This window comes from Cuculus canorus, chromosome 11 (genome assembly GCF_017976375.1).
Source record: "Cuculus canorus isolate bCucCan1 chromosome 11, bCucCan1.pri, whole genome shotgun sequence".
Classification (NCBI taxonomy): domain Eukaryota; kingdom Metazoa; phylum Chordata; class Aves; order Cuculiformes; family Cuculidae; genus Cuculus; species Cuculus canorus.
In genome coordinates this window covers 3,944,583-3,971,850 of record NC_071411.1, presented here as the reverse complement: position 1 = coordinate 3,971,850, position 27,268 = coordinate 3,944,583, and the positions used below count along the sequence as shown (strand labels likewise).

The window sequence follows — 27,268 nt, the reverse complement described above, 5'->3', positions numbered from 1 at the left end:
GAGGGCAAACACAGAAGAGTTGGTACGACAATGCTTACTGGATGAGGGAAAGGCTGTGGATGCAGTCTTCTTGGACTTCAGTAAAGCCTTTGACAGTTTCTCACAGCGTTCTGCTCAGGACACTGTCAGCCTCTGGCCTGGAGAGGCGTACACTCTCCTGGGTGGAAAACTGGTTGGATGGCCAGGCCCAGAGAGTGATGGTCAATGGAGTTAACTCCAGCTGGAGGCCGGTCACAAGTGGAGTTCCTCAGGGCTCGGTACTGGGTCCAGCCCTGTTCAATGTCTTTATAAATGACCTGCATGAGGGAATTGAATGCACCCTTAGCAAGTTTGCGGATGACACTAAGCCGGGTGGAAGTGTGGATCTGCTGAAGGGTAGGGAGGCTCTGCAAAGGGATCTGAACAGGCTGGACTGCTGGGCTGAGGCCAATGGCGTGAGGCTTAAAGACGCCAAATGCCGGGTCCTGCACCTGGGGCACAACAACCCTGTGCAGCTACAGACCGGGGGAAGAGTGGCTGGAGAGCTGCACGGAGGAGAAGGACCTGGGGGTGTTGGTTGACAGCAGCTGAACATAAGCCAGCAGTGTGCCCAGGGGGCCAAGAAGGCCAACGGCATCTTGGCTTGGATCAGAAACGGTGTGACCAGCAGGGCCAGGGAGGGGATTCTCCCTCTGTACTCGGCACTGGTGAGACCACACCTCGAATCCTGTGTTCAGTTCTTGGCTCCTCGCTCCAAGAAGGATGTTGAGGCTCTGGAGCGTGTCCAGAGAAGAGCAACAAAGCTGGTGAGGGGCTGGAGAATAAGTCTGACGAGGAGCGGCTGAGAGAGCTGGGGTTGTTTAGCCTGGAGAAGAGGAGGCTGAGGGGAGACCTTATTGCTCTCTACAACTACCTGAAAGGAGGTTGTGGAGAGGAGGGTGCTGGGCTCTTCTCCCAAGTGACAGGAGACAGGACGAGGGGGAATGGCCTCAAGCTGTGCCAGCAAAGGGTCAGACTGGATATCGGGGAAAAAAAATTTCACAGAAAGGGTCATTGGGCATTGGGAGAGGCTGCCCAGGGAGTGGGTGGAGTCCTCATCCCTAGAGGTGTTTAAAAGACAGACGAGGTGCTCAGGGCCATGGTTTAGTGGCACAGAGGAAGAGTTGGACTCGATGATGCTGGAGGTCTTTTCCAACCTGGTGACTCCTTGACAGGGCGCAAACAGCGCCGGGGCCGGCAGGGGGCGCTGCCCGCGCCGCGCTCTTTAGCGCTGGGGGTTGGGGGGGCACAGGGGCTCTCGCACCGCCCGCAGGGGCCGACAGGGGGCGCTGCCCGCCCCGCCCCGCTCCCCGGTGGCGCAGGCGGGAGGCGGGGCGCGCGCCCTCCGCCCCCGCCACTCCCGGCCGATTCGCGCCGTCCCCGTCGCCGCCGTCGCTCCCGCCGCCGCCCTCGCGCTTCGTCCCCATGGAGGATTACCACAAGCCCGACCAGCAGACCCTGCAGGCCCTGAAAGACACGGCCAACCGGCTGCGGATCAGCTCCATCAAGGCCACGACGGCCGCGGGCTCCGGGTGAGTCGGGCGGGCTGGAACCGAGCGAGCTCCGCATCCTTCATCCCGGCCCCGCATCCCCCCCCTGGACCCGCGAGCAGAGCTCCCCGCGGGATCATAGAATCGTGGGATGCGTTGGAAAGGACTTTAAATCCCATCCAGTTCCACCTCCCTGCCAGGAGTCTTTCCCTGGATCCGGTTGCTCTGAGCCCCATCCAGCCTGGCCTTGAACACCTCCAGGGATGGGGCAGCCACAGCTCCCCGGGGCAGCCGGGGCCAGGGCCTCCCCACCCTCAGTGTGAACAATTCCTTCCTAACGTCTAATCTCAGCCTTCCCTCCTCCCATTTAAAGCCACAGCTGCATCCGCCTGGAAGGAGGGTGTAGTGAGGTGGGTGCTGGTCTCTTCTCCCAAGTAACAAGTGATAGGGCAGGAGGAAATGGCCTCAAGTTGCACGAGGGGAGGTTCGGATTGGGTATCAGGAAAAATTTCTTCTCCAGAAGGGTTCTCAGGCACTGGCACAGCTGCCCAGGGAAGTGGTGAAGTCACCATCCCTGGAGGGATTTATAAGCCGGGCAGATGAGGCGCTCAGAGATGTGGTTTAGAATGGAATAGAATAGAATTATTTGGGTTAGAAGGGACCTTAAAGATCATCCAGTTCCAACCCCCCTGCCTTAGGCGGAAAAGCCCCCGCACTGGATCTCTTCCTCAAAGCCCCGTTCAGCGTGGCCTTTGACACCTCCAGGGAGGGGGCATCCATGACTTCCCTGGGCAGCCTGTGCCACTGCCTCATCACCCTCATCATGAAGGATTTCTTTCTAACATCCAGTCTAAATCTTCCCTCTTCCAATTTAAAGCCCTTCCCCCACAGACAGACCCTCCCCGCAGGCAGGGATGCTGTGTGTGCCCCCTGCGGGAATCATGGAATGGCTTGGTTGGTAAAGACCTTTGAGATCATTGAGTCCAACTGTACCTGTCCACCACTAAACCACATCCCTGAGTGCCTCATCTGCCCATCTTTTAAATCCCTCCAGGGATGGGGAATCCACCATCCCCCTGGGCACCTGTGCCAGTGCCTGAGAACCCTTTTGTTGAAGAAATGTTTACTGGTGTCTAATCTGAGCCTCCCTTGGAGCAACTTGAGGCCATTTCCTCTCATCCCATTACTTGTTACTTGGGAGAAGAGACCAGCAGCCATGTTGCTACAACCTCCTTTCAGGCAGTTGTAGCTGTAGTTTTAAATGGGAAGGGGGACCTTCCGGTACCTGAAGGCGCTACTAGAAGGCTGGGGAGGGACTGTTTACAAAGGCTTGTAGTGGCAGGACTAGGGGCAGTGGGTATAAACTGGAGAGGGGCAGGTTTAGACTAGACATAAAGAACAATTTCTTCACTGTGAGGGTGGTGAGGTTCCCAGGTTGCCCAGGGAAGTCATGGCTTGCCCCATCCCTGGAGGTGTTCAAGGCCAGGTTGGATGGGCGTTGGGCAGCCTGGTTGAGTGGGAGGTGTCCCTGCCCATGGCAGAGGGCTTGGAACTGGAGGATCTTTAAGGTCTTTTCCAACCCAGACTATTCTATGATTCTATAAGATTGAGATTAGACATGAGAAAGAAGTTCTTCACCATGAGGGTGGGGAAGCACTGGCCCAGGTTGCCCAGGGAAGCTGTGGCTGCCCCATCCCTGGAGGTGCTCGAGGCCAGGTTGGATGGGGCTTGGAGCAACCTGATCCAGTAAAAGATTTATGGCAGGGAGGTGGAACTGGATGGGCTTTGAGGTCCCTTCCAGCCCAAACCACTCCATGATTCTAGACAGTGATGAGGTCTCCCCTCAGCCTCCTGTTCTGCAGGCTGAGCAAGAGCTGGGGACTGCGGGGACAGGGCAGGGCACCGGCACCCCCAGCTCTGGTGGGGACAGAGCTGCAACGGGAAATGGCGGCTGTGCTCCGTGCTGTGGATGAGGGAGAGACCAGGAATGCCAGGCTGGAGCAGTGCTGAAACCCAAAGAATTCGCGCCTGAGGCGCAAGCGGTTTCTTTTTCATTGCGTGCCCGTCAGTTGGAACTAATTCTGCACAGAATTTCAAGTGAGCCCAAGCGGGATTATCTGTGAAATGCCGGGCAGTTTATTCAGCCTCTGGACAGGATTTAGTGCGGGCTCTGATGTGTGCAGATTCCAGGGTTATCCCTTCCTTTGATCGTGCTTTACCTATGGAAAAATCTCTGCAAACAATCCGCTTTTAGTCACGTAAAATTAAAGGCATTTTTTCTTCATCTTGAATAATACATTTGAGTGATTCCATATAGAGTGCTGGCCTCATTTTATTTAATATCCCATTTTGTTGCAATTTCCTCCTTTGGGTCTCTTTGAAACTGGCTGTGGTGTTTAAAAAAAAAAAAAAGTAAAAAAAAAAAAAACTCGAAGGCATCCTTTGGATGCTGAGGTTTGTGTGGAGAGAGGTGAAATATTTTAAAGCTGCTTTTCTGAATTGCCTGACACTTGCCACCCTGTGGGCTACCAGACGTAGCTCTTTCTCCAAGCATACAGAAACTGAATTTCACTCAGTCGCTCTGCATACAGCAAATGGAAATGCTGCTTTGGTTTTGACTGTAAAATGGAGTATTAGGACACGGGGAACCTTGCAGCTGGCTATAGGAGTGGGGTTTGACAAAGCTGTAACTTGTTTGGTCTAGTCTGGAGGAAGGAGTACAATATACCCAACAATTGCTTTTTTAATTCTTGATTTGTTTGAAAGTTACAGTGTGCAGGCAGTATTACACAAGCTTGTGTGAAACTGGGTAAGAAAAATTGTGCTAAATCTACTTAATAGAGCTTGGGCTTTGGTCTTGAGCTTCTATGTGTATTTTAATCGGGCCACAGAGATGTCTTACAGTTAAAATCACTTCTCTGCTTTGTCTGATGTGCTGATAAAGAAGGAGGATTTTGCTGCAGCCTTTGCTCCTCTTCTGTGGTCCATGGAATTCAATAATAAAGCCATTCTCCCCGTACTGATGAAGAAACAGTGAAAGCAACTTTACTCAGGCTTTTTATTCTTGGTTCACATATGCTACAATGCTGAGTGCTTCTTGCAAAAAAGTGTTTAATTAATCACTTTAGCTTATTCTAGCTCTAGTGTTACGTAGAGTCTGAAATTATTACACAACCTGTAATGCACCGATTATGAAAGATGTACTCTGAGGGGAAGATCCTGTTGACACATCATGTATTTTCTGAAACGGCAAGATTTGGTTATCAAGGTGATGGTGCAGTAATGTGCCTAAAAGAAAAAGACATTCAGAGTCTGTTGCAATGTAAAGCAAATCACATGCATTTCTAAAAGAGCTGTACATTTTGGATGCGTTTTCTGAAACCTGAATGAGACAGTGAGCTCTGCTTCAGTTGCTGATATGCACTAAGAATGTAGAAAGATGTTTGAATGCAAGTTGAATATGAATAGAAGCTTACAGTTAATGAAAGAAATTGTCATGCTTGCATTGGCTTTCCTAAGGAAATTTGTGTTTGTTAAAGGTATAGTTTCTAAAACTGAAGGAAATACTTGCAATAAAAGCACTTCAAACAAAACAGGACCTGCCTACTTCTTTTAAGGAAGTTATTTCTGTAAACTGTGGCTTATATTGCAATACAAGTGGTTCTGTGGTGGATCTGACACACCAGTTATTGCAGTCTTTACTTTACTGACTTTTGTTAAAGAAAATATAGCCTTTGTCTGGGCAAGAGCTAAAAGATGATGTAGTCAGATCCTGAAGCTGCTCAAACATCACTTTGAGTACTTTACCAGCTGTAGTGGAAAAATTCAGTGAACTGGAAAAAAAAAGTGTGCTTAAAATGCCTTAGGTGGGGAAAAAAATTGATTGTTGCCAAGATTGAACATCCTTGCTTTTGGGCATAGAAGAAGTTTTTCTTTTAGATAAGCAGTGTAGACATTTTCATCGAAACTGATCGAGTCTTTCCTGTAGCTAATGATAAATTTCTGCAGTTTCGAAACAGTGTGTGGCTTCCTCAAGTTACATGATTAAATTCTTAAAGGTGGAAGTTGCAAGCGTTTCTTAAGAGGTGGTTAAGTTTCATAATGTGTAGTGTTACCATTTGTTGCAGATTTTCTCCTTTTTTAGCTTTTTGTCTTTCATTCAGTATTCCAACATTTTACTGCTATTCTTTTTAGATTAAATGTGTAGGTGTGTGCAGATGGAGCTAATATAAACTGATGCAGAGTAATATGAAAAAGCCCATAAAACTATTCAGGAGTTATTATTTTACTCTTGATTTGTGTGGATCCAGGATTTCTGTGTTCCAAAGTGCTTTACTTTGTTTTCCTACTGAAGGGTTGTATTTGAAAGTCCAAGCAGTTCTTCAGTAGAAGCTATCTGGCAGAGGAGCACATTTGTCGGACCACCACAAAGTTCTGGAGCATTCATCAATTAGGAACAAAATGTGGAAGATGGTGTGAGAATGGTGATGACTTGCTGTGGGTTTTATATCCCCTTGTTCAAATGCTCCAAGTACTGGAGAACAGTAGATGTAGTTAAGATGGTTGTATTTAAAGGAAATCGCATAGTTGGTTTTAGAATTATTTCTAGTATCCAATATGTGGTTATTTTTGGGGCAATTTCTGTTAATAGGCAGTCATTTAATTAACCTGTAGTTTTAACAAGACTTTTTTTTTTTTCCCTCTAATTTTCAGGTAATTTATTAAATTTTTCTACCTCTTTTTTATTTCCACATGCTACCATTTTAGGTTGTTTAAAACTTTTTTTACCAAGACCAGGAGTTCATAGAAGTATGGTTAAGTATAAAGTTAATAAAATTAAAGGAATGAAAGCTTTAAACAAGCATGTAAGGCTTATTGATTAACTCAAATACGTAAATATTTACTAATATGTTTGAACCATGGTTTAAAGCTAATTTACTTGGTTCCTTGTGTGTGAGTACTTACTAAGGGATGGACACTAACCGTCATTCATATTTTGCTAGTGTTTTGCATGTTTTTATTCTTTTATTATAGCACTGTTGGGGATGTTGGGAGGGAAGGTTTATTGCTACTAGAAGAGAATATTGGATTAAAGTTCTAGTGAAAGTGTTGTCTAATCCTAACATGCATGGTAAATGTACATGTGGGAAACAAAATGTGACACTTTCATAGTAAGTTTGCCCTCTTTTACAAGTAGGGTCAGATATTTTAAGAGGATCATGTTAAAGAGGAAAAACAAATGTTGGTAGGAGAGAAGATGAGATGGGACTGCTAGTTATTTTCATAGCTGGTGCAGATTTCTGCAGCCATAACCTTCTTACTGTTCATCATTCAGTAGCAACCACTGGTGTCAAGAATGATCCTGTTTACACCAGTAAAATCTGAAAAATGCTACTTTTGGCACTCAGTAAAGGTTTTATAAAAGCTTCCTTACTCCTTTTAAGCTTTATTGCAAGTGAAAAGCCAAGGCTGATACACTCAAGTGGTCAAGTAGTGCCATCCCTTCAATTTGCATAAGACCTACTGCAGTCATTATTTATATTACAGTAATGAGAAAATAGAAGTAATTATATGCCTTTCTATTACACTTCAAATGAAATATATACCTTGTCTTGGAACAACTCAATATTTGCCACTGGGAAATAACCCTTTTCATCTGTCTTTATATTTGGTTTTTGGTAAGATTTGGCATAGTTGCTTCTGAAATGGGCCTGTGTGTTTCTAAGGCAAGTTACAGTTGCAGGATTAATTTCTGCTGCTGTTAAGTTGTTGCAAAAGTCATCCCGGATAGTTCAGTGGGAGAGACTGTCTCAGATACTTCTAAATGTTTGATAAGTCAACCAGTTTGATATTTCAAGCTGATATAGATGTGAATGTAGAAAATATTGGTTCCGGTCTCAGCTAAAGATTAAACGAATCAGTCTGGTATAACATGTATCTGGGTGTTTACTGGAGACAGTGAATTTCTGTGCCCAGTTTCAGTAGAAGATGAAATACAAGAATTCTAGTATTGAATGCTGTCTTTAGAAATCAGGATTGTAGTTCTATCACCTGTAACACGGTAAAATAAAATGATCCCTGTGTTACACAGTTCCAGAACTTTCCACAAGAGTTAATCTCACGTTATCAGTCCCTGCCTGTGCAACGAGGCGGGAGCAAGTCATGATGCCACACTTTTGATTTCTTCACTTAGTGAGTGGCTAAAGTACAGTGGAAAGCTGTCTCCATTTCCTCTGCATCAGTGTGAATTTCTGTGTTCAGATAAATGGGTAGAGTATGATTTCAGGCACAGGATCATGCTGCTGCTTCCTGTGCTTCACAGACATCAATTAGGGTGGTGTTCCTTGGCATGATGAAGAACAGAGAGCTCTGAAAGATATGCCCTTGAGCTGTCACCAGGGTCTCTCTTTTAGCATCCATTTTAACAAGATAAGAGGGCTTCCTTTGTCTCAAATTGGCATTGGGGTAATGGTAGAGGGATGAGTTATCAAAAACATTTAAAACTGTAATTATTGCTGAAGAGTAGGGGACTGGTAAAGTGATACTTTAAAGATACGGTCCTGAGCAAACAATAATAAGTGGTAATCTTGGGTCTGTCTTGACTTGTAGCCATCCTACATCATGTTGCAGTGCAGCAGAGATTATGTCTGTGCTGTTTTTCCATACCATGAGGTACAAAGTGCAAGATCCCAGGAACGCCAGCAACGACCGGTTTGTTCTTTCAAAGGTAAAATCATAACTGTTACACTTTGCTATATATTTGCTAGTAAAAAGCTGTCTGTCTGTAGCTTAAATTCACGTACCTTCCTTGATTTACGTTTACTTACGCTTGCATCTACATAGAAGTCTATTGGAAATATTTGAGAGCTTGGAATTTGCCCACTTCAGAAAGGCAAATTAAAGCTGGCCGAGTTAAATTGAAGAATTACTCAAAAGTAATTAAAAAGTGTCTATATGGTGTGTCTTTAAGGCTTAACTTCACAATGTTAAGTTCTAATATTAAATAATAAATACTATATTGCCTATTAAATCTATCAAGAAATATTAGCAGCTGTTTTATTTTGGCATAACCAAGGTTCTAACGAGAAAGTCTCAGTTGGCTTTTGTGTTCTACATGTTAAATGCAGTCATGCTGTTATGCCCGCAGTCACGTCACAATGTGCACTAATTGCTGTCAGCTTTTCAGGGAGCATTATATGAAATAGTTATGGTAGGTTAGTGGGTAGCTTGCATTCCTACTGTGCCAGTTTAATGTTAAAGTCAAGAGTAATTCTGGAGCCAATGGTTTAGAAAACGCATAAAGCCACAATCTGGACTGGCCATTAGCGTTTCTGTCTGCTTTTGCATTGTGCCCTTGCAAATCACAGGGACACTTTGATGATATGACATGAAGGCAGTTGAGGGGCTGTCAGAAAACATAATGATGTAAAAAATGGCAGATGAAGTATTCCAGTGGGGCAGGTTCCATGTTTGAGTCAGAGTTCCTCACATGGTGGCTTACACTAGTGCTGGGTAGCTGATGGGATGCATCCTTGTACATGGATATACATGGGTATAACTGTTGCCACTTCTGATTGCCATCCTGAAATAAGTAATTGGGTGTGGAGCAAGTAGCTAATGCTGTGGTGGTAAAGCAATGAGAGAATCCCTTCTTCATGTTTGCTTTACCCCTCTAATTGATCAGAGTTTCTACCCAGAGTTACTAAATGGCTTCAAACCTGTGCATGCATTTTTGAGTGCTGCTGACTCCATGGGAGGGAGATAACTACTGTTTTGCAAGAATCTGAGTGTATGAAGCTTAAAATTTTACCTTTGTCACTCACTGCATCTTAACCTTGAATACGTGTGTGTTGAAGATGTTCTAATGGAGTAACACTTGCTCATCCACCTGCTTTCTGGTTTAGTCAACAGTGCCCTGTTCTTGAAACTGACACCTAAGCAAATTGAATCAAGTTTTATTTTATCTGGATACTAAAACTACTTTTTGAAATCAGACTTGCATGGCTGAGAGACACCTTTTTACTCTTCCATGTTGATTCCCTGGAGGGCAAACTAAATAGCCTTCGAGTGTGCTGCATTTTTTGTCTCACCTGTAGTCAGCTCTTGGGGTGCTCTAAGCAGGAACATGGGGGACTTGGAAACAAGCATCAATGTGAGTGTTGTGTTATAAAAGTGTTTTATAAGTCAGTTCCTTTTTAGTGGATGTAAGAACCTGATTTCAGGATTTGTCACTATGTAGAATTTTGCCTTGATACTAGGATATTGTGAAACTTCTGCTTTGTTTAAAATTTGTGTTTCTCTCTAGGGTCATGCAGCACCAATTTTATATTCTGTTTGGGCAGAGGCTGGCTTTCTACAAGAAGCAGAATTACTGAACTTGAGGAAAATTGATTCTGTCTTAGAAGGACACCCAGTACCAGTGAGTGCTCATAACTTTTGATATAAGATGGTGTTTTCCATAAAACAAGAAGTGCATTTATTTTGTAGCAATTCTTGGTTGCCAGCTACAGTATAGGGAAAGATGAAGATTTATAAGAAGGATGATGATATTTATGAGTTCACGACTGAATCAATGTCTGCCTGTGACTGAGCATGCAAAAATGACCTTTACTGTTGTAGTGAAATTCCCCTACAGTCCTGTATGTCAACATTCTCCACTTAAAAAAGGTTTATGTGACGTTCCAGATTGGCTTTTGTTGTCCTTTAAGAAGCTTTGAAGTATTTCAAGAGGTTACATCCAGTTTGCTCACCTCATTTGGTCTTTCCGTTCCTGGCTGGTTGTTTCAATTGATTGTTTTACACAAAATCATCAATTCTTAACTGTTACCATCACGGGCATAGATGAGAAATTCCAGGGTGTTAGGTACAATTCCCTCTCAGAGAGCCTAGTTAACTTGTGATGCTGATCGTCGAGGTATATGCATTGCAGGGAGAGAAGGGGAATGGGGCAAGATTTGAAGGGACTTGCACTGTACTGTTGTGGCCGAGAAGCTGAATTTTCATCTATACTGAACCTTCTAGCACTGTTTCTTAACTGTAAAATAATTGTTGTCTTTTTTTTCTCAGAGACAAGTGTTCACTGATGTGGCTACTGGATCCCTTGGTCAGGGTCTTGGTGCTGCATGTGGAATGGCATACACTGGCAAATTCTTTGACAGAGCCAGGTAATTCCATCTTCACATTTCATTATTATAGGCATTCAATGGGAATATTTTGTGAAAAGAAGTTATATTCTGATCTCAATCAGGAAAAAAATCCTCTCCTTTTTTCTATTCTCCTTTACCAAATCTAGTTTCAATATGATAGGTTACTGGCCTGATAATTACAAATCCATTGCCAGTGAAACTACCTGGAATTTAAAGATTAGCAAGGGTTAGTGCATATGTGTGTTCCTTTTTCAACCTGACAGCATTGCAAGGTGATGTTCCCAAGCAGAGGAGACAGTAAAGCGGTTGGAGAAACCTCAAAAGTCCAGAGAGTAATTGATAGCCGTTTTGAGTCTGGTATGTGTCGCCTTAGAAAGAAAACACAATTTAGAGGTGTGTCTGTTCAAAGTCATGTGTCAAATAGTGGAGAACATGTTTCTAGATGAGGAACTGTTATGGTTAATAATAGTGCCATTGAATCATAAAATAGGGCTTCAAAGTGTTATCAGAAAGGCACTCAACTCCACAGAGACAAAAATGACTGCTTCTGCTGTTTGTTTTATGGACAAGAAAAGTAGATGTCTAAAGGCAAATCTGTATGAGGAGGAAAATATTTGCCTGATGTAGTTGATATATTTTATGTGACAGTTCTAGTACATTCGAGCACAGGCTGCCCAGTTAATGTGTCCTACACTTCACTAGCTTGAAATCATTTCTGTGAAAGATGACTTGCTGATTTTAATTGAGTTTAGCAGATGGTACGTGTGGAAAAAATCTAATGAATGCTTACATGACAGAAGAAAAAGGTGGTCTTGCATGCAGTACTGGGGAGCAGCTTATGTGGAAAGAGTTCAGATGTAGCTGAAGGCAGGAGGGATTCAGATCAAAAGTCTGTTATAGTTTAAAGTCTAGTAAAAAAACTGCAGCGGCCATCTTGATTATTTTGTTTTAAAATCATATATCTGAAGGCTAATTGGCTATTCTTTTTATTGTAATAGATAATAAACATTTATAAAGCTTTTTCATTCAAAAGAAGACAGTGATAATTAAAAAAAATACTGCAGACAATTCCCTCAGAGATCAGACAGCTCCCCTTCTGAATTTTACCTAAATAAAAAGCTTCAGTGTTTGGAGAAGTGGTCTACAAAGCCATATCGTGCTGGTTACCTTTTTCCTCAATTCTGAATTTGATTATACCACATGCTTTAATCCATAGATGAGTTCATCCCCAGTTTATAGTTTCCTGAAATTAAATTATTGGTCATCTTTGCAGGGAGTATAGGGTAGGAATGAGGAAGCAGACTGTAGCCTTTCATGCATTGTTAGTGATGTTGCTGAGTCACAGTCACAGTGTTTAATGGGCCTCTTCGTTCAATCCTTGCAATAGGAGGCTTAAGACCTGATTTTTTTGAGACAGAAGTTTGCAAAGTAGTACAGTATTTCTTATCTTATTTTTTTTTCAGGTGTTAGAGCTCAAAAGTATTTTAATTTGTCTGAGTTATGTAAGGTTATCTGAGGTGAATGCATTGAGCAACGGCAGTTGAGTCTGGGCTAGAAAAAGCATTTCTCGCTTTGAATTGTTGGAGGGGTTTTGCTTTTCATTCAGTTGTGCTGACACATCAAAATCATTTTTTTTTATTCTTCTAGCTATCGAGTGTATTGTCTGCTTGGAGATGGAGAGTTATCTGAAGGCTCTGTTTGGGAGGCAATGGCCTTTGCTGGGTTTTACAAGCTTGATAATCTTGTTGCTATATTTGATATTAACCGTCTTGGACAAAGTGACCCTGCCCCTCTGCAGCATCATGTTGAAATCTACCAGAAACGCTGTGAAGCCTTTGGGTATGTGATAGGAAGAAGTTCAGTATAGTCCCCCATTTGAGACTGTATGTTTTATTTGCTTTTCAGAATTTGTCAAATGAGCCTTCAGCTCTTAAAGGATACTCTCATCAAGAGAGACGGTCTCTCATAATGCCTGATTTTGTTTGTCTTTATTTCTACAGCACGAATATTAAAAGTGGCAGAATTTTTGTTTAGAGAAAAAATAAAAGGACTGCTTACTCAGACAAATTTATTAGGGGATCTTAATGCAGCATTTACCATACTAAATACAGATTTTGTAACTCTTTCTGTGACCAAGTGTGTTTCATAGTAAGTAGATCAGAAAAAAGGGAATGGAAGCCATTACTCACAAGAAAATCCTTTGTGCGTTGGCTTTCATTTAGTTTAGAAATGTATATTTCTATATAAATGGAAAAATCCATGAAAAAAACCCTGTCAGATACAATAGTAGCCATGCAAATTATGATGGAGCATTTTTATTATTTTAATCAACTTCCATTGTTAGTTTTTGAATTGAATTCAAGATGTTTAATTTGCTCTTTTGATTAAAAATGACTATTCTGAAGAAATTTAGGATAACTGCGTTATTTATGGGCTGTGAATTTTGCTAGTAGCTGTTAATCCCTCTGTGACTCATTTTACATTGTAAAAGCTATGATATTTTATCATCTCAAATGGTAGTTCATGTTTCTGGTATACTTCGAATCTCTTAAAAAGACACAGCATTGGAATGAAGTTAGTATTTGTTATTGTTGTTGCTAATCACCAGAAGTGTCACATGCTAAAACCCTTGATCTGTTTGTGTTCTTAGCTGGCACGCTATCATTGTTGATGGACACAGTGTGGAGGAACTTTGCAAAGCCTTTGGCCAGGCCAAACATCAGCCAACAGCTATCATTGCAAAGACTTTTAAAGGCAAAGGCATATCAGGTAATAAAACATCTGTGGTTTTGCATACATATGTGTATATAATAATGTGTACGTAGTGCTGCAATAAAGATGCCGTTACTAAAAACTTAGAAGTTCAACATTTCATATGTTAAAAAAGTGTTGGTATTCTATCAACTCTTTGATGTGTTCGTACTACCTTACAATCTGAGAACTCAGAATTTCTCCCTATTGTTTTTTTCCCTTTTGTTGCCTTTTCCTGTGGAGGACATTACGTTGAGGCAAAGATGCAGGCAAAGATGTGGCAGGCAAACATGTGGCACGCAGTTCTTCACATTATCCAGCCAGATGCGCTTCCATATTGACTGGGCTTTTACAGATCACCAGTTGTAGAGTAGATTTCCTCTGCTCTCAGCCGTGCCTGAGTTGTTGCTCTTTCAAAAGTCCTTTCTAGAAAGGAAGATGGCTGAACACAGAGAGGAGCGTTGGACCATAGGACTTGGTCTTGAAAACTGCAAACTTCTAGGCTTATTCTTGGTCCCTGGACTCAGGATAAACTACTCTGAGACAGAGAAGGGAATAACTTTGTCACGAAAGCTCCGTGCTCCCTTATTGTAGATGACTGGGTCTGCTCAGTATAGCCAGGCAGTATAAACGCATAGAAAATGAGGAGGGATGTTGTGTTTACAGTTTGGACAAAGCTGCGTGAGACATGGTACATAAACCACCTGGTCATTCTGTAGGGTAGTTCATATGATCTGATGTGTAATTTGTTGAGATACAGGGTACAGTTAACCCTAGAAATTATTTCATAGGTTGATGTCTGTTTGAATTTTGGTGCCTCTGGGATCCTTTTGAAGGGTTCGTGTAGTGTGAAACTTAGCTGTATGTTGCTTTAGGGGACAGATGTGTACTGCATTTGAGCAATAGCATGGAAAAAGTCTTCAACTCTACACTTCTCAGCAGCATTAGTGCATGCGAAATGTGTGCTAGCTACTGAGCGTTATATCCATGGAATGAAGTAAATGCATATTTAGCGTGTCAGGGGCTGCTGTGATTCTGTTCAGCTACAGTTTCTAGCAGCCTTCATCTTTTTGACCAGATAAATGTTAATAACAGGAGTGAATATCTTCATTTCTTTTCACTGAGTAAGCAAGCAAAATTCATTGTTCTTAGTGACTCAGTAAAAAGCAGCATATCAGCCAGAGAGGTAATTTTCTTGCAAGTGCCAGGTGCACAAAGATAAGAGTCATCAGAAGCTATTAAAATAGAGCTGTAAAACTTCAGGTACTGTTTGAAGTAGACAGCTTGGTTAACTGTTCTTAAAAACTTTGAGTTTCTTTACTTAAGCCTAACTGTTGAAATTTCATGTTAACTGTTCACACTGATTTACCGTTTACTTCTTAGTGCGGTTATGGACCAGGTCTTTTAAAGGTGCCAATTCAAAAACTATTACAGTAGAACATGCTGAAATGTTGTCACTAGTTTGTAGAGTCTGGAATTTGGCAATTTCTCATATGTATTTAAACATGCCTGTCTTAACGCAACTGAATACTATTGTAATCGTTTACGGTTGGAATAATAAGGAAGTTCTTCCTTGGAAGACTTCCTTGGGAGATTGTCATACTCTCCTGCACATTTGTCTGGGTAAAATCTGCAGCTAAAAATCTAAATGGTTTTTATATCTTTCTTATTCATAATATGATTTTAAATACGCAGGTGTTGAAGATAAGGAAAGCTGGCATGGAAAGCCTCTTCCAAAAAACATGGCCGAGCAAGTCATTCAGGAAATAGATGACAGAATCCAAAATAAGAAAAAGCTTTCTCCAGCTCTCCCAGAAGAAGATGCACCTATAGTAAATATTAGAAATATTAAGATGCCATCTCCACCAACTTACAAAGTAGGAGAAAAGGTATTCTCTTTTTTTTTTTCACTATTTGTCAGATATCTTCAATGCGTGAGACTGTTTAATGGGAGAAGGCTTTGTATTATCCCTTACCAGAGTTTCAACTACCCACCTCTTCTCTCTTGTTTTGACTATTGTGGTAGATGTCTACCTCTGTGTGTGATGCACCTGCGTTCGGCTCACTGGGTCTGAAAGAATATATTAAAATATAAAGACTGAAATCATTCTTCATTTCATGATCATTATCAGTTATCCCATCTATTTTACGTGCATTTAAAATTAAAGAAAATTGTTGAAGTTCAGTGAATTTCTGTGTTTGGAAACCAAGATTTTCAGAATTTCCTAGCTAGACTGGTAGGGAGTTCCAGATTTCAGCACAGATTTCCTGATGCTTCACTGGGTTTTTCTTTTTTTTGTTTGCTCTTCTGTGTGTCACTGTTCTCGTGGGCACTTTTGATACTTCTAATATTGAAAATGGTTTTGTTTTAAATTGTGTGTGCATGCACTCATGGAAAAACAAGAAGATGGGAGCGGAAGGCTAACAGAAAGTTATAACAGTACCACTGTGTTTTTCTTTTCCTAGTGGGCTACCCGCAAAGCTTATGGTGTTGCACTTGCAAAACTGGGCCATGCTAATGATCGAGTGATTGCTTTGGATGGAGACACAAAGAACTCCACCTTCTCAGAGCTTTTTAAGAAAGAACATCCCAGTCGCTACATTGAATGCTACATTGCTGAACAGAACATGGTAACTGGTCTCTTGGGTTTTTTAAATACTGGTATTACACAACAGTATCTGAGACCATTTAGTCTGGGTCTTTGGAGAATGGGGTTTTAATATTTGCTTTTCACATGTGTATTCATGGATATTTAATTTGACTTGCTCACTTAGGGGAGAAACAGGCTATGGCTAAAAGTTGCAAATATAATATAACAAGGAGTGCTTCTAATTATTCTTTCCTAAATCCCCCTCTTGTTGTCTTTTTATTTTTGTGGTCATATTGTCTACATTTCAGCAGAACATAAGGAAATGGCACCAGCAATATTTTCCACAGTGTGATTTGTGGAAATTTGCCTCTGAAAAGACTTTATAGTATTTTCTTCACAGGAAATGGAATGTCACAACTTGACCATGAGTTCTTTGCTAGACTCAATTATAAAGATGAGGACAGAGAACCTCCTATATTAGTTAATAAATTTTATCTGATGACATTTGTGTAGAAAGGATTAAAATAATTCGATAACTCAGCTGTTTGGCTGAGTCTTCAGTTGCCACCTGTATGGGTTCACTGAAACAAAAGAAGTTAAAGACACAAATTCAGGCAGAAATTTTTTGTTGTTTTTAACGATTTATAACCAAAGATGCCCATGGACTGTCTCTTGCAAGTTTTTTACTAAGGCAGATTCATGCGCTTGAGTCGGGCATTTAGAATTAGAGTGGCTTAGGAGAAATTTGCCATGAATAGCAGGCCGGTTCAGTATAAAATAAGTGTATGGGTAGTTGTAGCGATAGATAATTTAAGGACCCTGTTCTAATTTCCATCTTGCTGAAGAAGGGCTCTTTTAGTAAGTATCAGTCCAAGTAAGACAGAGAAATCCACTCCCACTTAGTAATGATAATTTTTATCTGTTGAAGATAGTAAAAATATGTCCTTTGGACTGAAAGTGTAAGCCTTTGATCCAGGAAAAGAAAGAGGGGAGATAAGTCTTAAAACTCTGTGAATGACTGTTCGGAGCAGATAAAGCAAAAAAAAAAAATACCAGTAAGGATCAACAGTAATGGCAAACAGTAGAGAGAAGGAGCAGAGGATATGCTAGAGAATAGATACTGCAAGACTGAGTTGCCTCCTTTGATTTTTGGAAAGGCCAGCAATTCATAGCAGGGCTGGGCAGAGATTTTTCATCCACATTCAGAGCTTCTTGCTGAAGTTTTGTGGTGGGAAGTCTTGTAGGTGATCCTTGGAAGTAATCAATAAATGAGGAATTCACTCTTCCTGTACAATCTCCCTCTTTTCAGGTGAGCGTTGCAGTTGGTTGTGCCACTCGTGACAGAACTGTTGCTTTTGCCAGCACCTTTGCTACCTTCTTCACACGGGCATTTGACCAGATCCGCATGGCTGCCATCTCCGAGAGTAACATCAATCTCTGTGGGTCGCACTGTGGTGTTTCTATTGGTAAGGGCAGTCTTGGCTTATTTATCAGCAGTTCCCATCCATTTAGTGATGTGTCTAGCAGTCCAACTGATAAGGCTTTGAGGAGGCAATCAGTAATATAGCTGTAATTGCATAACAGTGGTAGCATTTGTAGGAAGAAATCATAGTTGCAATTAACTTTTCTTAGACACATTGTTGTATTTAGAAAGAAAGAGAGTGATTTCTTCATCACCTTACCTACCTTTTTTCTTTTATCAGTTTGGCCTGATAAAAATAGGACTTTTCCCTACAAGCTTTTCTACTCTGCAAGTATAGAGTGATATAAAAAGATTTGAAAGTGAGGAGCTTAGGTTCCTTTCCATCTTTGCAGCTGATGTCCTCTGTGATGACAATAGTCATGTCCTTACTGTACGTGTGTTTCCCAGTCCCTAAAGTGAGACACCAGTGATACTTATTCTTGCACAGATGCTCTTGCCTACCAATCTCAGAAACACTTTGCCAGGGATAAATATTTTTATATTATTATGCCTTTGAATATCACCAATTTGAAATAATTTTAAGTTATTTCATTTCTTACTCCTGGAGCAGTTAGTGTTGATTAAAAAGGCCCCAGACTAATGAAACAGAGGCTGTTATGCGATTCAGGAAATTGGCAGTACCTTCTCTGTTCTTAGCTTCCCATGATAACTGTTTGGAACATGTCAGATCATATCGGCGTTTGGTTTGGCATGGCTTTGAGGGAGGAAAGGAGTATTGTTAATGAAATGCATAGACATCACCCCTGAAAACAGGACTAGACTTGCATGCCAGGAAGGAAAATGCCAGTAGACATTCATGCTTAAAGACTATTAGGTGTTTACAGGGGAGAGGAAGAGAGGGAGATCTGACAGGGGTAGTAAATTAAGGCACTCTGCATACATCAGTTTTTCAGTTGCTTTAATAGTTTTGGCTAACAGGATGGTTTGGAGGAGGGTTGGGTTTTTTATTTAAAGCAAAGTAGTTAGTTTGACCTGTAATATTGGTAAAGACTCAAAGATGCTTTATAAATGTGTGTAGTCTCATCCAGAACCTCAAGCTTAACATGCAGCCTTGTAGAGTATGCTCTAGTAGTAGAGTCTGTAAGTAGAGGATATCAGATTATGGCTTGTGGATGTCATTAAGGGAGGGATTCTATTACAAGCCTCTTTTCTTTTTAAAATCAGTCCTTCCACCTCGTCGTAGTCTTGTTCAATCCAGTTTAAGCAAGCAGCAAAGGGTGTTGATCCAAAAGCCAATTAGCTTTATTCTTTGCTCATTTAGGAAGACAGAACTCCTTTGGATTGCCTGAATCATCTCTTGGAACTACACTTGAAAGCTTCAGTTTTCAGCACTTGAAATGTTCTGCTGGGAGCTGTGATTATGAAGTGCATAATTAGATTTTTAAAGTTGTTTGAGTTACAAATCTGATTCAGGCCTCAACTCTTAATTTTCAAAAAAGAATTTGAATGCAGAGTTTTGCAACTGAGTTGTAAAAGAAAGTAATTCAGAGCAATCCTTTAGCAGTTAGAAAATTCAATTTTAAATGGAAGGGTATGAATTAAATGTATTTCCTGTTAGAACTTTGGGCCTGCATGGAAGTCTGAATCCTAACTGGATCTGTGGTGAGAACTGAAGTTTTATGTATGTAGTTCTACATAGACATGGTCTTCTGCTCCATTGAAATTTGAACTCATTAAATATATGAGAAATAACTATCACAATGACCTTCTGAACTTGTACTAAGTTCACTCCTACACCAATAGTTGCTGATGGACCAAAACATCTAATGAAACATTAAATATGTTTTCAGAGTCATAGCGAATAATGGAAAATCTGTATTTTCCAAACTCACCATCTATGGAAAGAAATCATAGTGTACATGTGTCAGAAATAGAACTATCAGTTTAGACAACCAGTTTTGTATTCTAAATGTTTGATACTGTTCATATTAAGTAAGCACTCTTTTTTTTTTTTATTAAGATAGAAATGTAGGTTTTGCAGATGTAGTTGAAAATTACTCTCTTTTGATCTGCATTCCTCTAGAACCACATAAATCTGGATTTTCATAAAGGCATACTTGAGACTGAACTCACCTTAGTGCTAGTCTGCAAATTAAGAGTATGAACTGTGAATGCTGGTGTTATTGGCATCATGTTAGCAAACACTGGACAAGCATAATTGCTCTCTTTACCTTAGGCAAGATTCTGATTCGGGTCCCTGTTAATTTTGTTCTTCAAAATATCGCTTTTCTTCTATGTATACATTGTGTGGGTGCATTTTAGGAAAAGAAAGTGCCCACTGAGACCCCACTCATTCAGTCGGAGTGCACACAGATTTAGAAACTCTGATGTTGAGAATTTTTATCGTGTCATGACTGAAAGCCGATATACCCCTTTTCCTGGTTGGTGCTTACTTAATTAGTAATGTAGAGTGGCAGAATTCAATGATTGATTTCTTTAACATGTTTAAAGTTCTTCAGAGTTTTGTGCTGCTCTTGTGAAAATACTCTCCTCCTTCCTCACGAACACGTCCTTCTTGAGTAACAGGTAGTGGGTGCATGTGGGAAGGTTTATTGCCCTGCTTCGCTCTGCAGGCCGAGACATGACTGGATTCAGAACTCTTTGCATGGTTGGTTTGGAACAGTGCCATTCCCAAAGCACCGTTACATAAGGTCATTGGGGGCGGGGGGTATTATAGTGTTTTTTTCTTTAATTATGGAAAATCATAGCATCCAGCACATGTTCTGCTAACAGTTCTTTTTTATAGGTCTTCAGTTTATGCCATAAGGCACATGAGTTGTTAAATTAACACAGATGCCCTATTAGTGTTTAGAACACATTTTATGGTATTGAAAAATACATACCCTTCATTTAATCTTGAAGTGAGCCTAAGAATTCGAGAGTAGTTGTACCAAGCACACTCTCAAGGATCTTTAAGGTCCCTTCCAATTCAAGCCATTCAATGATTTGTGATGGAACACATGCAATTCTCCTTTCACATTTCCAGCAGTTTAAATTTAGAGGAACGCTATTGACAAGTATAAATTTTCCTTGTGCATCCTCAGTACACATAAATCTGAAGATGCTCAGCTGTCTTGTGACCCTCTTTCTGTATCTGTACCCTTCCCACTTTGTTTTTCTTCCTTTTGTGTAGTTTTATTGGTAAACTTTATTTTCTATTTTTTCTTTTTAACCCTAGTTTTCTTTCTTTTTAGTCTCTTTCTATCTTTATTTACTGTTTAGATGGTTCCAAGTTTAAGGAGAAGATGATTCTTTTCTCAAGCAGGTAGACTTGCATGTCCTGTGTGTGCCTGATTTTGTACTTTTTTCTTTTCTGGTTTACGTTGCACCTCACTGCTATTTTAAGTGATTGTCAGGAATGTACACTTACTCTTTTATAACCCTGGTTTCATTCTTCTAGGTGAGGATGGGCCATCTCAGATGGGATTGGAGGATCTGGGCATGTTCCGGGCTGTTCCCAATGCCACTGTGTTTTATCCTAGTGATGCTGTAGCCACTGAAAAAGCAGTGGAAATAGCTGCCAACACCAAGGTTTGCATTGCAGTATTCCTAAGCCAGAGAATAATTTATTTTTTTTTGTACTATTTTTGTTGCTTCTGGCACGTTTCTTGCATGTCTCTACCCACATAAATTCTTTCAAAGTTTCCAGCGTGGCAGTGGGATGTTTTCTTTGCATCGAAAGGCTGCAGACATTCTGTCCAGGCTATGGAGAATGAACAGTCTGGAATGCTGTGGGCTAGATTTGGAGAAATGTAAATGATAACACAGTGATTGAAGTTTGGGTCTAAATGGGCTCAGAAATAAGGCAAGCGTAATGCTTATTGGTCTTTAGCAAACTTACAAAAGGCGTACTCCTAGTATGATATCTCTGGGATCAGAATTGAAGCTGGATATGGAAAGATAAATTTATCTTGAAGATTTTGATCATCAAGTGCCTGTAGGTGAAAGTTCAGGAATTGGGTCCTCTGGTGGTCTAAGACAATTTACATCTTTTGGAGATAGTGGGAGCTGGTGCTTATACTAGTTGAGTTTCACAGGTCATCTTTTGCTCCTCCATTGCCAATGATGAATTGCAGTTAAATTGGACTCTTCTTCCACAAGAGAACAAAAGAGAAATAAAGGTCTTGGGATCAGAAATAAACCTGCCAACATGCTCTAAGAGGTTGTGTATAGTGATGTCTGAAACAAGCAGCTGATAAAAAAGGACTAATGGGAAGGGGGGTGGGGCTGTTCCTTCTTAGAAGGAGAGGTATCATAGAAGGGTGAAAACCAGAAAAATAGAAAAAGTCATTGTGCTGTATTGTTTTGTAGCGTTTACAAACTAGGATGTCAACACCTTTCTGGTTTTTTTTGTAACTTATAACTGTTATTACTTTGGGAACAGGGCATTTGTTTCATAAGAACTAGTCGTCCTGAAAATCCTGTCATTTACAACAACAATGAGGACTTCCACATTGGACAGGCAAAGGTAAATATTGCCCAGATAAACACAATCAGGAAAAAATATGCAAAGTTCCGCTTACAAAATCCCTTTCCCTCTAAAACATTCCAATGCCAAAGATTTGAACTTTTTAATAACATTTCTAGAAATATTAGAAATATCAGTAAAATGTATTGTTAAAAATAGATGGAAACATTTTCTTGCAGGTGGTTCTGAAGAGTAAGGATGACCAAGTGACTGTGATCGGAGCAGGAGTCACTCTGCACGAGGCTCTGGCTGCAGCAGAGCAGCTGAGAAAAGGTGATCAGATTATGAGGGTGGTTTTTTTTTTTTTCTTCTTTTATCATTTAACAAAGGAAAGAAATGGATAGCACTCATGGGAACTGCTCACCTTTTGTACTGGTAAACATTAATTAAAATGTTGCAGACAGCTTGTCACCTCTTAAGCTGTTAAAGTGCAACATAGTCTAATATCTGCCAATCTTGCCTAATGAGTAGGTTTTAGTTAGCTTAGCAGCATTTGCAGCCATGAAAATTGCCAAACTGATCGCATCAAAGTCTCCTTAGAATTGCTAATCTGTCTGAAATTGCCCTGCGGGCGGAATCTTTGAGTAACTGTGTAAGAAGCAGGAGGATCCTTCCCTGGCACCTTGTCTGGGGGGCTGGGGTACCAGCACGACAGAACGCAGTCAGGCTGGGGCCAGTTAACACCACATAGCACTGGGGGTGCTCTTACACAATGCAGTGCCTTTGTGGAGACATGGTTCACTGCTAACCTGGGTTTTTTGAATGAATGCATCAACTTTTAACAAGTGTGGGAGGCAATAATTCTATGACAGTGCTCAAATGCACTAACACTTCTCACAGCAAAGATAAAATTCCTTCAATTGAAAAATAAGAGGAAGAAAACATTAAAACCCACTGTGAGTCAGTACCCTACACCCAGGAAGAGATTACAAGCAGTCAATACAATTAATGTGGCCTGTGGCTTATGGGTGGCTTTCTGTGCTGTATCTGTGTGGGTAGCTATTTTGTCTGACTTTGAGCCAAAGTTATATTTTCAGAACTGTTGTTTTTCTGCATTTACTATGCTTTGCAATGCTCTGCTGATCTTAAAATATGAATAATGGAGAGATAATCCCTCAATGCAGAGGCAGTGTCTAACACCTAAAATATATTGGCCACTAAAGAGCCTTCAGTCCCAAAACTGTCAACATAACATAGGGCTTCTTTATGTCTGATAAGAGTTGACTCAGTGTTCTGCTAGTCAAGATCAGACAAAACCTCATGTAATTGTTCTTTATAAACAATTGCTATTTGTACATAGCATTAATAAGCAATCTGGGCCTGCCTTTTGACAGGACAAATTCTGGGTTTGATACCAAACTTAAGGGTGCCACAATCCGGGCTGAGGCAGTTCAAACCTGATAGGTAGGCAGCCTGCGTGAAGAATTCAGAATGCCCATAGACTGAAGAAGAAGGAGGAAATTCTGCTTGACTTGAGAATAAAGTTAAAGCTAAAACAAAGGTCTAGGAAAGAACCTGATTGGCAGTCTGAATGAGAAGGGTTTCCCAATGGCTGGATTCTGTTCTTACCCGCGGGAAGGTCGCTTAAATTACTGTTCTACTGACAGGCATTGCAAGTGACCTTGAGTCACTTATCCAAGGCTTTTCTACCTTAAGATTTTTGTCTGTGGAATGGACAGGTATTTCTATCTCACAAAGTGCATGAAGGAAGAGTACATGCTAAAATCAGGGTTATTTGGTTTCTGTGGTAGACTGGCCATAAGTACAGATACCCGGGAGTTAGTGTAGCCAGTTTTCATAGTAGCCCTAAAAGATGGCAGGGGCTGCCTGAACCGCTTGGATTGTCTTGCATTCTCTAAATTCATGTTGCAAATAATTTCCTTCTATTTCTGCAGAAAAAATTTTCATCCGTGTGATTGATCCCTTCACCATAAAACCCCTGGATAAGAAGACAATACTTGAAAATGCAAGAGCGACCAAAGGCAGAATTATCACTGTTGAGGACCATTACCATGAAGGTGAGCTGCGCGTGGGAGGTCACAGCCTAAGTGGTTGTTGCACACGGGCTGGAAGCTCACAACTTTTCCTAACCTGAGAGAGAAGCATGGGACTTAATGCTGTTGTTCAGTTAAAGTAAAAGAGAGGTTTTAGCCTTTTTCCTTACTGTTATGATTAGAAGATGTCACTGAGAGTTGAAAATTATCTAATATAATGGGTTAATCAAGGCTGCCTTTCGGATTAATAAGGCCTTGTGTTTACTTCTGTATGCTTGGTCCAAGTGAAGTCTTGATTCATTTGTGCCCAGTGAAATTCTAAATTCCAGCTGCAGTGCAGTGATTCTGCACAGAATGGTCTCAGAAAGGCTTTGCGGCAACTGCTCTGCGGTTTGTTAAATTGCAAGAGAGAGCATTGCTGTGCAGATTTCTTTAGTTTTCCCCATGCCTAAAAGCCTGGTTCCAGGGTGCTTGAAATCAGATGGGTTTTGACGGTTTCCCCAGTCACTTTGGGATAAATTCTTCTTTCTTCTTCTTATCCACTACTAAAAAATGTGCAGATCAGGGCCTGTGAAGAACCAGAGCACTTTACATCCTCACAGGACTTTTTTGTTCTTTTGTTACACCTGCTTACCAGCCATTTCAGAATCTGTTGCTGGTATGATAGTGTTCTTAACCTAGTGTAAAAAGTGCACGATCCATGCAAAAAGAATTTCTAAGATGATTCCCAAGTAAATCTGAAGAAAAAATGCTTCTTGGGAGAAGCAAAGTAGTCTTTATAAGACTCTCCTGGCTTCTGTGCTAGGATTTCATTTAGACTCATAGAATCATTTAGGTTGGAAAAGACCTTTAAGATCATTGAGCCCAAGTTAACCTCACACTGCCAACTCTACCACTAAACCATGTCCCTAAGCACCTCATCTACATGTCTTTTAAATCCCTCGAGGGGTGAAGAAATTTTCCTACTATCCAGTCTAAACCTCCCCTGTCACAACTTGAGGCTGTTTCCTCTCATCCTATCACTTGTTACTTGGGAGAAGAGACCAGCACTGCAACCTCCTTTCAGGCAGTTGTAGACAGTGATGAGGTCTCCCCTCAGCCGCCTTACCTCCAGACTAAACAGCCCCAGTTAGCTCAGCTGCTCCTCATAACGCGTGTTCTCCAGAGCTTTCACCAGCTCTGTTCCACTCAAGCCCCTCAGTGTCCTCCTTGTACTGAAGGGCAAAAACTGAACACAGGGTTCAAGATGCAGCCTCATCAGTGCCAAGTACAGGGGCACAATCACTTCCCTATGCCTGCTGGCCACGCCATTTCTGCTACAAGCCAGGATGCTGTTGGCTTTCTTGGCCACCAAGGCCCACTTCTGGCTCGTGATCAGCCAGCACCCCCACGTCCTTTACTGTCAGACAAATTTCCAACTACTCTTCCCCAAGCCTGGAATGCTGCGTGGGGTTGCTGTGACCCAAGCTCAGGAGCCAACACTGAGCCCTTTTGAACCCCATACAGTTGGCCTTGGCCCATCAATCCAGCCCGTCGAGATCCCTCTGCAGAGCCGTCCTGCCTTCAAGCAGATCAGCACTCCCACACAACTTAGTGTTGTCTGCAAACTCAGTGACAGTGCACTCAATCCCCTCATCCAGATGGCTGACAGAGAGATTAAACAAAACTGGCCCAAATACTGACCCCAGGGTAACACCACTTGTGACCAGCTGCCAGCTGGAGTTAACTTCATAATCTGCTGCCGCTTGCTTTCTGACATGCCTTGTTTGCACAGGTTTTCAGGGGCTCGCCTGTGCAAATACGTCCTGCGAAGATGAGTCCATATGCAAACAGAGAGCAGCTGTTAGGAGTTGCATCTCAGGCCTCTCCTCTTGGGGGAAGATGGAGAAATTAGCAGAAGGGGAGCTGTGAACTATGGTGTTAGATATTGCTGATAGAAATTAGTAGATGTTATGAGACTGTTATCCTACTTTAAGGTGAAACATCTGTCTTGCCAGGTGTCTGAAGTGATCTGGTATTACTGTAAATGCTGGTTACACCATACCTTTGTTCCAGATGGTGGATGGTGGTAGTAACACAGAGCCTCATCATTTTCTAGCTTGTCTTTCAAATCTGGACAAATGTTTTACTGCAGATTTGCAAATGGCAAAATCTGAGGTGATGAACCTGCAATTGACACTGGCACAGCTTTCTCTGGGTGATGCTATCAAGGAAGGTCAAGCCTGAATGCACTGCAAGCCCACATTGGGCTGATCTTATCAGCCACATCCGTGGAGGTGCCTCTGGCCGGAGGCTAAGTTTAACTGGTTGAGTCACACCCATGGGAGCTGTGAAAAGCCGCTGCCTTCCTGGATCCGCCCTAACTGAAGTGCAGCACCAGGGTGTCTCCTGCCAGGGCTCTGAGCACATGCTTTTGACACTAGTCCTGTATTTTCCTCACCTCTAGTACTCCTGCTTCCAATGTCTGTCCTGCTGCCACACAGTTCTCTTGCATCCTTTGTCCCTGTGGCTGATAGTGATTCAGTCTGAGCTGAGCTCTAAGCAAAGGTTGTGAATATATTACATAACTCAAGAGAGGTGCCTGGCGGCACGTACAGGCATTGTGAAAAGATGGAGCTCTTAAATGCTGTTGAGAATCATGGGAATTAAGATTTTCAGCACATTAAGTACATTTGTAAATACTCCTCAGTCTAACTATATTTTTAAGCCTGGCTCTTGGTGGCTGATGCTGACGTGATGAGGGCTTTCTGACAGTTCTGTGCCGTTTAGAGGTCTGTGTTTCTTACTGCCAATTTGTAAGTACTTCAGGCTGGTTGTCCTCAGAATGCCTTTGAACTTGGGAATTGTTTTCATTTCACAAAAACTGTATTGTGACTGATATTTCTCACAAGCCTGTGAATTGTGGATGTAGCTTGCACTGACCTTTGTGTCAGGTACACGTGCGATTGAAGGATAACTGCTGTATGTTGTGTTTGGCTTCTTTTTTTGTAGGCGGCATTGGAGAAGCGGTGTGCGCTGCGGTCGTGGGTGAGCCTGGCATCACAGTCAGTCGCTTGGCTGTCTCTCATGTACCACGCAGCGGGAAGTCAGCCGAGCTCCTGAAGATGTTTGGCATTGATAAAGATGCCATTGTGCAAGCTGTTAAGGTGGCAGTGTCCAAATCAAGAAATGCGGAGTAGTTTGAAGCATCTTGTGCTGTGTTACAGAAAAGCAGTGTTCAGAGAAGTACTGTAAGTTTAAGGCAGGCAAAGGTGCTTTATGTAGAGTTCTAATAAAAATACCAGCTTAAAAAAACTTACCGTTTTTCTAATCTCTCTTTTTTTTTTT

General features: G+C 41.6%; 1 protein-coding gene across 1 annotated transcript; it reads left to right on the top strand.

The window, feature by feature from the left end:
- The first annotated feature begins 1,346 nt into the window (after positions 1–1,346).
- Positions 1,347–27,232, top strand: TKT (transketolase). Its single transcript, XM_054076621.1, has 14 exons — positions 1,347–1,550; positions 8,118–8,235; positions 9,814–9,927; positions 10,575–10,672; positions 12,302–12,493; positions 13,305–13,423; positions 15,101–15,294; positions 15,872–16,036; positions 17,306–17,462; positions 20,880–21,010; positions 21,864–21,947; positions 22,127–22,220; positions 23,843–23,965; positions 26,933–27,232. Exons 1-14 carry the CDS (start codon positions 1,444–1,446, stop codon positions 27,118–27,120), a joined length of 1,884 nt encoding a protein of 627 aa, XP_053932596.1. The 5' UTR covers positions 1,347–1,443; the 3' UTR covers positions 27,121–27,232.
- Positions 27,233–27,268: the final 36 nt, after the last annotated feature.